Source organism: Pagrus major, chromosome 12, assembly GCF_040436345.1.
Source record: "Pagrus major chromosome 12, Pma_NU_1.0".
In the NCBI taxonomy this organism is placed as follows: Eukaryota; Metazoa; Chordata; class Actinopteri; order Spariformes; family Sparidae; genus Pagrus; species Pagrus major.
Window position 1 is genome coordinate 21,219,209 of NC_133226.1, and position 16,399 is coordinate 21,235,607.

The following is a 16,399-nucleotide window of genomic DNA, read 5'->3' on the forward strand; positions in this document are numbered from 1 at the left end:
ACAGTGCATGAATACAGCTTCCTTAGACCTAACTCAAACTTTAAACTGCCCCACAGATACAGAGGGGGGAGGCATATATAGAGAGAAATATAGAATACACTACTCAAAATTAGTTAGAGATATTGGGGTATGGGTGCATATATATACTTGTGAACAGATATGCAATAAAAGTCAAATAAAATGCGTGATTTGGGGACCGAAAATATTCACAAAAACACAAAACAAAAATTCAGATATGTCACAGAATAAACAATCAAGTGGAACACTGAAATATCCCAATATCTCTTACTAATTTTGAGTAGCGTATATTGGACGTAGAGAGGCGGGGAGGCAAAATGGAAAATGTGGAGGAAGGAAGTGGTGAAGGGACAGAGTAGCAGGGGGGAAGGTAAAGGAAGTGAAGAAAGGAGCGACAAATGATGTAGAAAAGGAGAAAATGACAGATAGAGTAGAAGAAGAAGAGAAGAAAAGCTTTTCATGTAGATGTTTTGACAGATTTAAAGAAAACTGCAAAGACATCTGAGGTACAACACATTTATACCACTGATGAAGGAGGCTTGTTGTTTTGTTTTTTTTTCTTGAGAGGCCACTGTGTTTGAATACCCACTCTCCTGCTTTATTGTTGACATTTGTATATCATGTTTTAGGCATTTTATTATGTTGTACGGCTGCTACCTTGGCCAGATCTCAATGGGACTAAAATAAAATAAATCATAAATAATAAAAAAATGTGCAGAGAAACAGTTGAATATGGAAGCCTATATTTAAAATATATATATATATATATATATATATATATATATATATATATATATATATATATATATATATATATATATATATTGAGATAGATTTAGGAGGGTAAAACATAAATAAATCATTAATAATAGCAAACAGCACATAATGCGGCTCTGCGCATGCGCCGGTGTAGTGCCGAGAAGAGACTGCTTGCCGAAAAACGACTGCCCCCGACGGGAACGCGCATCAGTTCAGAGGAAGTGGGCGTAGGTCTACTACGGGTCAGCTGGCAGACGCAGCACCGAGAGAAATGTTTTTTTTACTGTGCAGTCCTGTAGCCCAAGTGAAGAGGCTACGGAAAAAGAACGGCGCAGATAAAAAAAAAGTAACCTGATGTTTCCATAATGTAGGCTAGTTGTCAGCAATTGATGAGGGTAGATGCTTTACCTTGCCACTTTTATTGTTGTTGCGATGTGATTTTACACCGCTTTGATCTATAAATAAAGTCATAATTCAATATCCCTGTTTCAGTGATTTTATAACGAGGATTAGGAAATCAATGCAGAAAAGAATGCAGGAGTGTTTCCACGTCACATTAGATAGCAATCATACACATACTGAGAAATTAGTAAGTGCTATCAGAGGTGGGTAATAACGATTTACATTTACTTCATTACATTTACTTGAGTAACTTTTTGGATAACTTGTACTTTTAAGAGCATAACTCTGGATTGGGAGGGGTTACATTCTCTGTCTTTTCAGCATTAATAGTAGAGGAAACCAGGTGCATGTACAGTGAATTTGGTCAATATCACTCCTTGCAATAAGGACTTACAGGGTGCAGTCCCTTTTCGGCAGGCCCTGCCGAAAAGTGACTGCACCCTGTAACTCTGGATTGGGAGGGGTTACATTCTCTGTCTTTTCAGCATTAATAGTAGAGGAAACCAGGTGCATGTACAGTGAATTTGGTCAATATCACTCCTTGCAATAAGGACTTACGGGGTGCAGTCACTTTTCGGCAGGGCCTGCCGAAAAGTGACTGCACCCTGTAACTCTGGATTGGGAGGGGTTACATTCTCTGTCTTTTCAGCATTAATAGTAGAGGAAACCAGGTGCATGTACAGTGAATTTGGTCAATATCACTCCTTGCAATAAGGACTTACAGGGTGCAGTCCCTTTTCGGCAGGGCCTGCCGAAAAGTGACTGCACCCTGTAACTCTGGATTGGGAGGGGTTACATTCTCTGTCTTTTCAGCATTAATAGTAGAGGAAACCAGGTGCATGTACAGTGAATTTGGTCAATATCACTCCTTGCAATAAGGACTTACAGGGTGCAGTCCCTTTTCGGCAGGGCCTGCCGAAAAGTGACTGCACCCTGTAACTCTGGATTGGGAGGGGTTACATTCTCTGTCTTTTCAGCATTAATAGTAGAGGAAACCAGGTGCATGTACAGTGAATTTGGTCAATATCACTCCTTGCAATAAGGACTTACAGGGTGCAGTCACTTTTCGGCAGGGCCTGCCGAAAAGTGACTGCACCCTGTAACTCTGGATTGGGAGGGGTTACATTCTCTGTCTTTTCAGCATTAATAGTAGAGGAAACCAGGTGCATGTACAGTGAATTTGGTCAATATCACTCCTTGCAATAAGGACTTACAGGGTGCAGTCCCTTTTCGGCAGGGCCTGCCGAAAAGTGACTGCACCCTGTAACTCTGGATTGGAAGGGGGTTACATTCTCTGTCTTTTCAGCATTAATAGTAGAGGAAACCAGGTGCATGTACAGTGAATTTGGTCAATATCACTCCTTGCAATGAGGACTTACAGGGTGCAGTCACTTTTCGGCAGGGCCTGCCGAAAAGTGACTGCACCCTGTAACTCTGGATTGGGAGGGGTTACATTCTCTGTCTTTTCAGCATTAATAGTAGAGGAAACCAGGTGCATGTACAGTGAATTTGGTCAATATCACTCCTTGCAATAAGGACTTACAGGGTGCAGTCCCTTTTCGGCAGGCCCTGCCGAAAAGTGACTGCACCCTGTAACTCTGGATTGGGAGGGGTTACATTCTCTGTCTTTTCAGCATTAATAGTAGAGGAAACCAGGTGCATGTACAGTGAATTTGGTCAATATCACTCCTTGCAATCCAGAGTTACACGGTGCAGTCACTTTTCGGCAGGGCCTGCCGAAAAGTGACTGCACCCTGTAACTCTGGATTGGGAGGGGTTACATTCTCTGTCTTTTCAGCATTAATAGTAGAGGAAACCAGGTGCATGTACAGTGAATTTGGTCAATATCACTCCTTGCAATAAGGACTTACAGGGTGCAGTCCCTTTTCGGCAGGGCCTGCCGAAAAGTGACTGCACCCTGTAACTCTGGATTGGGAGGGGTTACATTCTCTGTCTTTTCAGCATTAATAGTAGAGGAAACCAGGTGCATGTACAGTGAATTTGGTCAATATCACTCCTTGCAATGAGGACTTACAGGGTGCAGTCACTTTTCGGCAGGCCCTGCCGAAAAGTGACTGCACCCTGTAACTCTGGATTGGGAGGGGTTACATTCTCTGTCTTTTCAGCATTAATAGTAGAGGAAACCAGGTGCATGTACAGTGAATTTGGTCAATATCACTCCTTGCAATCCAGAGTTACACGGTGCAGTCACTTTTCGGCAGGGCCTGCCGAAAAGTGACTGCACCCTGTAACTCTGGATTGGGAGGGGTTACATTCTCTGTCTTTTCAGCATTAATAGTAGAGGAAACCAGGTGCATGTACAGTGAATTTGGTCAATATCACTCCTTGCAATAAGGACTTACAGGGTGCAGTCCCTTTTCGGCAGGGCCTGCCGAAAAGTGACTGCACCCTGTAACTCTGGATTGGGAGGGGTTACATTCTCTGTCTTTTCAGCATTAATAGTAGAGGAAACCAGGTGCATGTACAGTGAATTTGGTCAATATCACTCCTTGCAATGAGGACTTACAGGGTGCAGTCACTTTTCGGCAGACCCTGCCGAAAAGTGACTGCACCCTGTAACTCTGGATTGGGAGGGGTTACATTCTCTGTCTTTTCAGCATTAATAGTAGAGGAAACCAGGTGCATGTACAGTGAATTTGGTCAATATCACTCCTTGCAATCCAGAGTTACAGGGTGCAGTCACTTTTCGGCAGGGCCTGCCGAAAAGTGACTGCACCCTGTAAGTCCTTATTGCAAGGAGTAATATTGACCAAATCCAAAAAAAAAAACATGTCTCTCGGTGCTGCGTCTGCCAGCTGACCCGTAGTAAACCTACGCCCACTTCCTCTGAACTGATGCGCGTTCCCGTCGGGGGCAGTCGTTTTTCGGCACTACACCTGTATGGGCTGCCGGAAACCGCCGTGAGACGTCGTGCTGCGGCTGAGCTGCAGATCACTAGCATACACATGGCTAATGGACTACAACACCGTCTTCTCGTGCCCTCATTGGTCCGCAGGTGATTACCAGGATTGGCTGTAAGAAGCTTTGGCAGAAAGGTAAACACGACGGTGAAGTAGGAGAAACCAAACCGTGGAAACATGAGCTAAAAACACCACAACCTGCGAGACTTCAGCAGACATGGTGGAGGTGTTCACCGGCCGGACTCTCCTCAATAAAGACGGGGACTTCGTCGACTCCGAGGAGGCTCTGAGGAACAAAGTGGTGGGGATCTACTTCTCTGCCGGATGGTGTCCGCCGTGTCGGGACTTCACACCCATCCTGTGCGACTTCTACACGGAGCTGGTGGACGAGGGTGAACCTCCGGCTCAGTTCGAGATCGTGTTCGTCTCCTCCGACAAGTCGTCCGATGACATGGTTGAGTATTATCACGACATGCACGGAGACTGGCTGGCTCTGCCCTGGACGGACGATTATAAACAGTGAGTGTTCAAAGTTTGGTTATTGAACTTTTTTTTTTAAAAAAGTGTATGAATAACTTCCTGAACATTTCATGCTGTGTAAAGCAGGTCACAAACACAGTCAGCTGCTCTTGGTTGTGCTTTATTTGTCTTTTTTATCTTATTAGGATGTAACACTATTGTCTATACAGCCTATTAGGCTGCTTATGTAAAAGGGTCACCCTCTTCTCAGGGATTAATGGAGGTTCAAGTGCAGAGCAGACAAACTGTCTCCAACAGCTGAAACTGACTTCAAGATTGATCTTATAATTTTATAGTTTTATAGTCTGAATGTCCACGTTTGAATTATTTTTTTTGTCTTTTCCTTTGTCAACATGTGGACATGTGATATGTTGTTTATTATAACAGAATCAAATCAGATTAAATCTGTGACTGTGCAGGAGCACATGTGTGTCCTCTTGTGTCCAAACCCTCACCGGGCGAAGCTCCAGTGGGGGAGAAAGTGCTCTCATCCTTTTATTTAGGTAAAAGTATCAATAACACTGTTAAAATCTTGCATTCAAAGGGTTAGCCATCAGTCAGCTTTATAATAACAACAACAACAAAAAAAAATTGGAAGCAAAGTTTAAAATCTGAGATGCTGAAACCAGAGAATCAATATTTGTGTTTGAAAAGTAATCATTTTCTTTCATTGTTGTTGATAATCTACTCATTATTTCAGTTTCTCTTTATTACGTATGCAGTATTTTGATATTGTCGCTCTTCAAGAGGAACAGTATGCATCTTGCATTTCACGGTGTAGTTAAATCAATAACAATGCGTCTGAATGTTTAAAGTAATCACATGAACTATGAATCTGCGAAATGTAGCCAAGTAGAAGTACAAAAGGCACATTACATGGAAAGATGAAAGTCAAATTAAAGGATAAGTTCACGCAAAAATAATAATTCAGTCATTACATTACAAAACAAGTCCCCATCTACTATTGTATCAGCTGTTTAGGAGAATGCCGCAACACTGTTTTGCTGTGAAGCTCCAGAAATGTTTTGCGGACTATGAACCTTCACTCGAGTTTCCATCAGCGTGAGTGAGGGGGAGTAGATAATGACTGAATATTCATTTTTTGGTGAATTTATCCTTTAATCTTTTCAGGGAGTCCTGAAAATGAGAGTGACACTTTCTTTTTTTTATGTTTCAGTGTGTGAAATGTGAGAATATGTTGGGATGGTTGGATAAAGAAAGGAGGATCACCCCCCAACTTAATCAGTAATGACAATAATCCTTAGTGACAGCCGTAATCTGCTTTTTGTTTTTTAAAGCTAATCGTGTGTTTTGTTTGGAAAACGTGAATATGTATAGATTGTATAGATTGCTTAAATAATTAAAGCATCAGTAATAATTATCCAATTGCATTTGTTTTAAATGCAATTGGATTACATTAAAGTTTAATGTGTCGGATGCATTTTGAGTTGAAGCTGGCCATGGGGTAGCTGATTCTAGCTTTTTAAAACACTGTTCGGTTGTCTAACTATCTATATAACCTTGCATTGGTTTTGATATGCTCATTATAGGATTTAAAAATCTGCGAAGTAACTCCATAAATGTTGTGGAGCACAGTGTCCCTCTCAAATGTAGTACAGAAGTTGAATAGAATTGAAATGATTAAAGTACAAACACCGTGTGTGACTAAATCTAATTAAGCCTCCGCCGCTGTCAAGCATATAATTTGGAAGCTGAACAAGCAAAGCAACAGTTATAACAGGTGTCTTTCTGTAATGAGTCCCACTTTTTATCCCTCTTTTCTATCTTAGTGAGTTGAGGCAGCGCTACAAGATCACAGCTGTGCCCAAACTGGTGATTGTGAAGGAGAACGGCGACATGATCACAGACAAGGGCAGGAAACAGATCCGAGACCGAGGCCTGGCCTGCTTCAGGTCCTGGTTGGATGCTGCGGAGATCTTCCAGAACTTTAAGGGTTAACAAGGACGACATGGAGGAAAATGGCAACCTGTCTTTTCACTGGGGCTTCTGCAGCCACGTTAGAGAGCTGAACAAAACCAAAGTTAAATATTTCTACGTTTACTTTAAGTTCAGTGGTTCCCAACCTGGCGAGAAAGAACAAATTATATTATTGTTGCACAACAGTCTGACTTTTTCCTGTCAAATCCTTGATATTTTTAATTCTTCATAGTCAAAAAAAAAACCTTCAAATTAAATAATCTCACATGGAAAAATCTAACTTTGGTTGAATTGCTCACAAGTCATCCTATGACGAAGGGTTTGCAACTACACATTGATTGTTTTGAAGAGGCAATATGTAAGAATTTTAGTTGAAAACAATCAGAAATTGACTTAAATTATCAACAGAATGTGAATTAATAGCCATTTCTATATTATCGTGCTGGAGATGGCATGCTATCCAGCTAGCCCTGGCTGTCACGGTCCAAAGCTCAAGTGTGCTGGTGGTCCCCTTGTCCACAAGCTCCCAGTCCAAACCGCTAGCTGCACGGCTAAATGAGCTAACTAGCTAATTCTTACTCATTGCACCTTTTCAAAGGATGGGAAACGCTGCTTTACTTGCTGACTTTTACCAAACATTCTATGCATTTAAGACAAACCTCAGGTGTGTCTGTTTAGTCTGAATAATACAAGTCAGCTGCTGTAGTTTGTCTCTATTTAAACAATGCATTTGTTGATGTTGTAGGCTAATGCACTAAACAGCTAAACTGTGACCATAATAAGTAGATAACTGCTTTCCAGAGAGCTTGCTTTTGTATATTAAAGGTTGGACTTGTAGTTCTACTTCGAGCTGCTTTTCTATTTTTGTATTTTGTTTTTTAATGAGTTGTTGAGACAGTTATTATTAAAAAAAAAAATCCAAATATGACTTTCTTCGGTCACAGATATGTTGTCTTTCTTTGTTTTATCTCGCACGTATAATACAGTGTCAATGAGCCTCCGTATGTGTGAACAAACAAAGTGATTCCCTCTTGTCTCGTTAAGATGCAGAAAGCCCGCAGGACATTGTTTCCAACATGCTGGCACATTCACATCCTAATTGCCTTTTCCCCCTTGTGCACGCTGACACCGCTCTTACCACTTTGTACATAAAACATCCATCCAACAGGCAATGATGACATCATGATGAGTATGCACAGGTCGGTCTCTCCACGTCTGTCTGCTTTGTTGTAATAAATGCTGCAAGTCTTCAAAGAAACACCTTGTCACGCCAGGTAACGCCCGCAGGCTTCATTCAGGAATGATTTAAGCCGGGGATGATGGTTCTCCTCAGGTTGGTTCAGGTGTATTTATGCGGTCCTTCATCACAGGAAGGTCTCGGAGGTATTCCTGGATCTCACAGTACATCAGAACAAAATGATGCAACTCCTCAAAGACAAAAACAAAAGCACAAGACTCAAATTAGCATGAGAAAGAGACAAACCTACTCGTGATGTATTGAGAGTCACACTAGAAACTTTATTGATCTAGTTGTTTTCTCTGGTTCACGTTTGTGGAAGTTGCAGTTCCATTCTCAACCATGTGGGGTCACTATTTTGCCATATATGTGACATGGTGTGTACATGTAGGACAGTTTCCACACTCACTGTGTATTTTACTTCAATGGCACATAGTATAAATCCACTTCCCAAACTTTTCCTCCTTGGAGGACCAAATCTGATCCCAAGTTCCCTTAATTGACCGACTTCCTAAGCAAAGTGTCACTGCCTGCCGTGCTCAGATAATAAAAAAAATAATAATTAGGGCTCCTGTTCATGTGAAAGGGGTTTTTTTTTCTCATTATGACAATTTCTTCCTCACTCAAATCGAGGGTCTAAGGACAGGATGTCGTTCGCTGTACAGATTGTATGGCCCAGTAAGGCAATGTGATTGTGATTTTGGGCTACATAAGTACAACTGATTTGATTTGTTTGATTTGATAAAGAGCACTTTAATTCAAAATTTCCCCCCCGCTAGATGCATCTGTTGGGCCAAATTAAACCTAATGGTAAGCTTTGGCCTCCAAGCAGCCCTTGCAAATATCAGTATAATCAATTTAGAGGAATATATAATATATAATATATAATTAAACGTTTCAAGATGATTTTGTTTCTTATCCTACAGTCCAGTTTAAAGCCCTCTCTATTAAAATGTGGAACCAAACAAAGAACCAGACAGCACGGTTCTTGCCAAATGACAAAAGAAATCACATACATGGGTTACATCAACACATTATATCATATGCGCTGTTACTTACATTAACATCCTGTCAAAGGAAGAAATATGACAGTGTCTGTGACTTATTTGTGAAGAAAAGGTTCAATAGACCAACAGGATCTCTGGGAAGATAATCGAGGAGTGGCTGCTATATATTATAGAAGAGGTTGTTGTTAACCTTTAAAGTAGCACTCAGGTGCTCCATAGGGAAATCCTTCAATGTGTCTCTGTACAGCTGTGTAATTGAGGGAGGCTTCTCCTGAATCCACTGGAGCAGAATGAATGTGTTTCTCTTGTTGTTTTTTTTTATTTTTATTGAGCGTTACAATTATGTGCAGAGTTTTTTGATTCGATTTTTTGATTCAAGCATGTCAAAAAACATAAAATAAAGGGGAAAAAAAACGCTTTCAAATAACAAATCAAGAGCGACAAACTGAAAATGAAGAAACAATAATCCTCCACAGTGAGTTTGATGAAGAAGCTGTCAACAACGACACAGCTGACATGTTTGAAAAGGAGTAGGAAGGACTATACAAAGTATACAAAGGAGAAGGAAGAAGTACTTCTAGTATGCTGTTTCCATTCTCATCTGATGACGGAGGAAAGTTTATTTGTCCTCACATTCAATCTCAGTTTAAGACTTATATATACAAGCGTGATTTTGTCTGGATGTATCGGATTTTGTAACGGTAAACTTCAATTAAAATTTAAAGGTGCACTCTGTCGTTTTGGGTAAGACATTTTAATCGGTAGAGAAAGATCTCCATTCGCTGATTTATTTTTTTTTATGCCTAAACAAACAATCTGTCTTCATTTTCACGACTGAATAAACAAACTGACCTTAAAGGACAACACATTTTCATACTCTTTTACTGTTCATATGTGGCGGACCCTGCCACCTTTCTAGCTTCAAACAGTGTTCTGGGGACCTTAGTTTTTTTCAGGATTATAAATCTCTTGTTTTTATATTGGCACATATTGGTCAACGTATACACCGACACCAATATATCTGTGACAGGCTAATATCAGCTGATAACACTGGCCGACTGTTATATTGGTCGGGCTCTAATTTTTATTATTCGAGTGTTTTTGTCTGCCTTACAATATGTTTGGAGGGGATCTTTAACGCTCACATTTTCTGCGCTCTCACCTCTCCACGTCCCGTCTTTCCTCATATCATATGGCAGTCCGTCTATCTTATTATAGGTCTGACTGCATTATCACATCAGCTTTAAGACTGTGTGAGTGTGTGTCATGATGTGAGGTCAAAGGTCAATATTTCCCCCCCATTTTTTCTGGCTCTGTAGACTAAAAACATGGACATGGTTTGAGTGTTTTCACACAGTGGTATTGCTGTTTTAGTTGGGTGAAAGACTTGAGTACGTCGGCGTAAAAAAGTAACAAGATAATTGAAAACACACAGCTCACAGAGGAATATTGTCACCACACAGTTACAGCTGACATCTACATGATTTTATCCACATGGCAGCTGCTGACTGCTCTTGTTTTTCTGTGTTTGCTTCCTGCCTGCTGCCTGATTGAGAGCCCGGTCTGTATGCAGAAGCCCCTCAGGTCGACTTTAGATTAAGACGGATCTTTATGTCGACTTCACATTTATAGGAGTCAGTCGGACTTCTTGTTGGCTTCGGGAAATGAAAGGCAGTAGTGTTTCCTCCTCCTGTAACGGTGTCTTGAATTGAACTAACAAGGCTGTCTTTATGCGAGAGGCAGGGAGGGAGGGGAGGGGAGGGGAGGGGAGCCCGCATGAAGGAGCGCCGGTGTCAAGCTCACCATGGCAACAATTACGACTTCCGTGCAAGACCTTCAAAATAAGACGCATGTTTGTTTGACCCCAAACTGCCATGTCTGTGTATGTATGATAAAGAGAGGTGGAAGGACATCTTAGAAAATATACTTTTATTTTACTTAAGTAAAAATAGCAATATCACAGTGTAGCCTAGCCTAGTAATACCTTGCAATTGTGAATACACTTGTATAGGCTACTTTTACACCTTTCTTCACACATGCTACTATAAAGTGCTGTCCTGTTCTGTACCATTCGCCATTATTTATTCCTAAATCTACAAGTTGTAAAGATAAAATTAATTTGATGTAAGCCCTTTATAGTTCAATTATGGGACATTTAATTATGTATTTTATGTAAACAAATTGGGTTAATATATTAAGCCTGTGGTACACACAGACCTTATTTCAGGGATTTAACCAAAAAACAATTTAAAAAAACTTTGACTTTGAGACGAGGGAACCAGATGTGCAAAAATGCTAACTGATTTCCGGGTTTTAAGACTACAAACTACACCAATCTATTTCCTCTAGAGACGCAATTCCAATTTATTTGCATAATATGTATGCAAAGAAAATGCTATAACTGATTTCTTTCTAGTTTTTTTGTAGGATAAATTAAAAAAAACCCTATATTTTAGCGCCAAAAATGTAGAAACTTTGAGGCACTTGCTAATGGTTGAATTACAGGATGTAGAGCACAAATAAAGAGGGAATTTAGGGAAATACTTTGTTTACTTTGGAGAGCGTTGATGAGAAGATTGACACCACTCTCATGATTGAAATCGTATATATATATAAAGCTCCTGCCGGCAACCAGTTAGCTTGGCTTAGCATGATGACTGAAGCAGCGGGAAACAGCTAACCTTGGCTTACTTCCTGGATTTCCCCTTCTTGCCTGGCAACCTCAGAAACGCTCCAGCACCTAGCCTAACCCTGTTAAAACCTACATTTTTTTTTGTTTTTACACTTGTTTAATTCCTTTTTAATGATTAAACAAGCTAAATATAGCCTATGTGTTAGTCTAATATAAGTGAGGTTTGGAGGAGCTGGAACATGCAGCTTGTGCTGTGTTTATTGTGAAGGCAGCACCCCTCATGTTCCTGTCTTCCTCCGCCTCTCTCCGGCTAGCTTGACGCCACACGGCGGTACAAACGCTCACACCCGCTCCTGCACTCCGCAAGTGTCGGCAGTGGACCGGTGGAGGGCTGCGGGACGGGGACCGCAGCACCGGGACAAAACAAGACCTTCACTCAGGATGGACTGAAGCAACGACTGGAGGGAGCAAGAGGTCAGTTGGGTCCCGGGCGAGAGGGCATGTTAACTAGAGATTTAGTCAGCTGACAGCCATAATGTAAAAAAAAAAAAAAAAATCATAGTCACAACATCTCAACAGTGAGCTTGTGTTGATCACTCGCACGCTGCTTAATGTTAACTTTAAGTTTGCTGCATTTGTGGGACATATTCAGCTGCTTTTCATGTGCAATGTAATCAAATCAAGTCTGTTTTTTTGTTTTTTTTCCCACTTTCACTATGAAAGCTGACAAACGTTTCTGCACAGTGAGAATAACTTGTACGTCTTCATCCATCCTTGCAGTTGATACAGCTTTTTTTTCTGTCATATTTAATATAAATGAAAAGCCCTTTATTGCAATTATTATGAAAAAGCAGCCAGGTAATCAATCTGTGGGGCACTTTATAGCTTAATCAAAAAGGGAGGAATTAAAAAAAAACAAAAACAAAAAACGCCCACCGTAATTTCTGTTAGATAGAGTAGACCCAGATAATAAAATTACATGCACTCAGTGTAAGTGCAGGCTTCTTTTTTTCCACAGTGTTCCTCTGCATCTCGCTCACACACACACACACACACATACACACACAAACACACACGCACACCCGCGCAAACACACACGCATGCATACAGTACACACCATACCACACATAGAGTGTGCTGGAGGTTTTATCAGGGAAATGTTTCTAATCCTGCTTAGTGCACTCACTAGCAGGCACCTAGCACCCAGAAATATTTGGTTTGCAAGCTGCCAGAGTTGTTTTGCTCATATTGGAAGAATGAAACTGGAGATTATGTGGGATTTGGGGTTGTTTAGCAAGCAGAGAAGAGAAAGACTTTGCAGAGTGTACACATACGGTACGCACAGGGTAAATTACCGACATGCCTGTACTCTATATGAGTGATTCACTGGAATAATTGATGTGATACTTGATGACATATATGTGCCTTCTGTGCCTGGAAGATAAAGTTGCCCCCTTTTAGATGCTCAATACATGTGTGTTTGTGTGTGTGTGGGTGTCCTACATGTGTGTTTAGAGCATGTCTGTGAGTTTGGGAGTGTGTGTCTGCGGCCTGGCAGACAGCATGTACTCTCATGTTTCACAGATCAGATAACACTATCTCGCGGGACATTTTAATGGCACTGATGTAACGTCCCCTGCAGCGTATTGACATGCTACCTCTGATGATATTACAGTTGCCCTTGCTCATTCAGATAAAGTTGGTTTATATAAACCACTGAATTAAAAGTAGAGCTTATGCATGGCAATCAAGTGTATATTGCCCCTAGGTTTAACTATCATCAGGTGAACCAGTTTATACTTTCAACAGCAGAAGGTGGAGCTGTTTCAGTTGTAAATATTGTTATAAGTGCTAAATACCAAACCACTATCTGTGTGCTTTTGCACGCGAAGAAGCTACAGTTGAGAAATTTCTTCTGTTTAGCTGGGTAATAATTTCTGTGTGATAGTTTACCGTCCAGGGAGAAGAGGGAAGTAATGAGCTCAGGTCCTCACTGTTCTTGGCTCGGGGTTGTTACCGCTTTCACAACTCATTTGCCAAACATTTCCGTACGGTAGATTCTCATTCAGTGGACCTCTGTTGCCCAAGTGGCGAGAGTTGCAAAAGTGATGATGTGCAATTATGATGGTGTGTTGCAGGTGATGGGCTGCGATGAACAGAAAACTTTATTACAGACTCAGGGTCCAGATAAAAGCCAGATATTCCATAAAACAAATTGCATACAAAAGCACATTTAAAGGTCTTGATTCAAAAGAGGGTTGTCTTACAAGGAGACAATTGTACCAATGTCTCCACAACTGGGATTGTGCTAAACCTTGATAAAGATGTTTTAAATTTCAGAGATATTTAAAGGGCTTTATGTAACAATTTGTAGCAATAAACATGTAGTAATCACTATTTTATTGGCCATATGTGAGCGGCTTGTAACGTGATGTGAAAAATGAGACCCTCAGCATCTCTCTTGGTTGCCTGTACGAGCCTGGGGATGATTTGTCTAAGTTGTTTAATGCTGCTGGACTGTGGATTTCTTTGTGAAGGACTCGGGTCAGATTTTGTGCGACTGTCCAAAGGATGTGCCTCGTCTCAGGGCCTCTTTCCACTCTATTACCAATCTCGCATCCACTATTAGAGTCAGTTCAGTCTCAGTTTGTCAATATAAAGATGAAATTGTTTCTGAAATGATCACCTATTGATAATGTTCCACTCGTAAATTCACTGTCAGCAACTGAGAGGCCTGTGGCAGAGGAAGTGTCTTACTGAACACCGAGGTTTATTATTATTATCGCACTATAATTAGGCAGAGATGAGCAGTGCCCTACTGGAATTGTGTTGTGGTTTTTCATTGTGTTTTACTGAACGAGGAAGTTGCCCACTAATTTCCCCATTCTGGATGGAAACAAATAGCACATTGTAGAATTGTGTGGTGTCTGGTATTGTTGTGTTGGTTGATGAGATAGATCAATCTTGTTTTTTTGACTCCAACGGACACTAAAATCAATGTTTGTGTACCCCACTGTTCATTTTAGATAGCATCAGTCACTTGTTTATGATGGCTGACAGATACTTCTTGTGTCTAACAAAGCACATTTCCCCATTCTTGGTAAGAGCCAGACAGATACTCGATGTGCAAACAGTATACCGCAGCTGACATTTGAAACAATGTCATAACAATATACCAGTAAAGTTCACCCAAAAATTAAACTTTCTTATTTTCTAATCAACTTTAAACCGGCCGTCTATATTTAAACTTATACTGTTATTGCAGACTGATAAAACAAAGATTGTATGTTAACTTCCAGAGATTTGAATTACACCAGACGAGCTGTGTGGAGCCATTTTGTGTCACGTCCTGGAAATCTGGACTGTGTTTAATACTAAATTCTTCTCCACTTTGTCTCTCGTGTTTTGGATGAAGAAATATTGTATCAGCACACATTTTGAGTGGCCACTATCATACTTCAAACTTCTGTTATAAAATTATGTTATAATAAACACATAATAACACATCCTGACCGGTCACAATGCCTGTTATAACAGTAGGATAACCAGCTGATCCCATAGCTGAACTGCAAAACCAAAAACAATGAGCTGAAAGACGTTAAAATGCTCCGTAAAGCATACAGAGTGTCACATAGGGCACAGCGGCAGTAGGGCTGCATCTAATGATTATACTCATTACGAATTAACTGCGTGTAAATTGTCAGAAAATGTGTGAAAAATCTCCTCTATCTATCCCTTTTTCTGTATTCTCTGCCGCTGCTGTGACCCATTTTCCCCATGGGGCCCATTAATGTTTCATCTGATACAATCTAACCTAACTTCGAAGAAATGGGACACTTTGAGGACCAGCGGAGAGAAAGGGAGAGGGGAGGAGGAGGAGGAGGAGGGATGGCGGTGGGTGAATGTTAACACGGGCCGCTTGTAGTGAAGTAGAGGAGTGTAATGTGGTGTTTTTTAAGGGCCTTCCAGATGGCACGTCGACAGGAAGGTTCCGGGGAAACCGGCCCCTAATGAATGGGAGGGAGAATCACCTGAGGGGACAGGAGACATCAAAGAAACCTTTCTCCGAGTCTCGCGCCTTCTTTTCCTCCCACATGCTCACTTTATACTCACTCCTCTTCATTCTCTCCTCTCGCCATGTATCTGATCTACCAGCTTAATAGTTCCCTCAAGTAATCTGTGGGCATGGTTGACGTTCTCACCAGTCTCCTTTTTTTTCCCCCTCCATGCTCATTTTCACATTTATCTTAATTAATCTCTCCTCTCCTCTCCTTGTTTCCTCCCAAGAGGACATTCCTCATTTTTACAGTGAGATAGCTGGAGGGCAAGTTCAGACAGAGCCGTCTGAGCAGAAGAAGCCCTGACATTCACTGAGGCCAGCGTGCTCATAAAATGCATTAACATCCTTGACCTGTAACAAATACACAGCCCACTAGAGGCTGTAGGAAGACAGGAGAGGGAGACGAAGGCAGACGGTATGGAGCGGAGTTTAAACATGCATGGTTCTGTGGTTTATCGGGTTGTTTGCAATGATCACAGAGGCCACTTGCTTAGATAGATTTGATGTGTATGTGAGGAGGGGGTGCTGTTTAAAAGATGAATGCATCCAAGCGCTCTCATATAAACGTGTCTAGTTTTTGGATGAGTATTGGATGAGAAACCATGAGTTTAAAGAACTTCTGTTTTGCATTTTATAGCTGATTTTCTCCAGATAAAATATAGTTTACTTTAGGATTGCGCGATATATATCCTACCAGTAAATTATTGGGCTGATATTGGGAAATTGGTGCAATTCTAGCCAATAAATAGAGCCAATAATATGAAGCCAAATTGCTTTCGGCTTTCGGAAAATGTGAAATTATCGGTTATCTTATTGATATCGGCCATAAAAAGCAGGTAATTATCGGTCATTGGCTGAAAATAATCCATATTGTGCATCCCTATTTACCTAAAAGATTTTGCAAAC

At 40.9% G+C, this 16,399-nt stretch overlaps 2 protein-coding genes across 2 annotated transcripts in view; both read left to right on the forward strand.

Annotated features, from left to right (window-relative positions):
• Nucleotides 1-4,114: 4,114 nt before the first annotated feature.
• nxnl2 (nucleoredoxin like 2) lies at nucleotides 4,115-7,485 on the forward strand. The gene is made up of 2 exons (XM_073477985.1): nucleotides 4,115-4,619; nucleotides 6,410-7,485. The coding sequence occupies exons 1-2, from the start codon at nucleotides 4,318-4,320 to the stop codon at nucleotides 6,576-6,578; spliced, it is 471 nt and encodes a 156-aa protein (XP_073334086.1). The 5' UTR covers nucleotides 4,115-4,317; the 3' UTR covers nucleotides 6,579-7,485.
• A 4,349-nt stretch (nucleotides 7,486-11,834) lies between these two features.
• Nucleotides 11,835-16,399, forward strand: part of csgalnact1a (chondroitin sulfate N-acetylgalactosaminyltransferase 1a) — a 34,096-nt gene continuing 29,531 nt past the window's right edge. Inside the window, exon 1 of the mRNA XM_073477333.1 lies at nucleotides 11,835-11,907. The gene's annotated coding sequence lies outside the window, so the exon portion shown is untranslated. The remainder of the gene's footprint in view (nucleotides 11,908-16,399) is intronic.

Excerpts from the sequence above, each read along its gene's own strand:
- nxnl2 (XM_073477985.1), top strand. The coding sequence starts at position 4,318 with ATGGTGGAGGTGTTCACCGGCCGGACTCTCCTCAATAAAGACGGGGAC. Across the intron at positions 4,620-6,409 it reads TGGACGGACGATTATAAACA|TGAGTTGAGGCAGCGCTACA; the intron begins GTGAGTGTTCAA and ends TTTCTATCTTAG.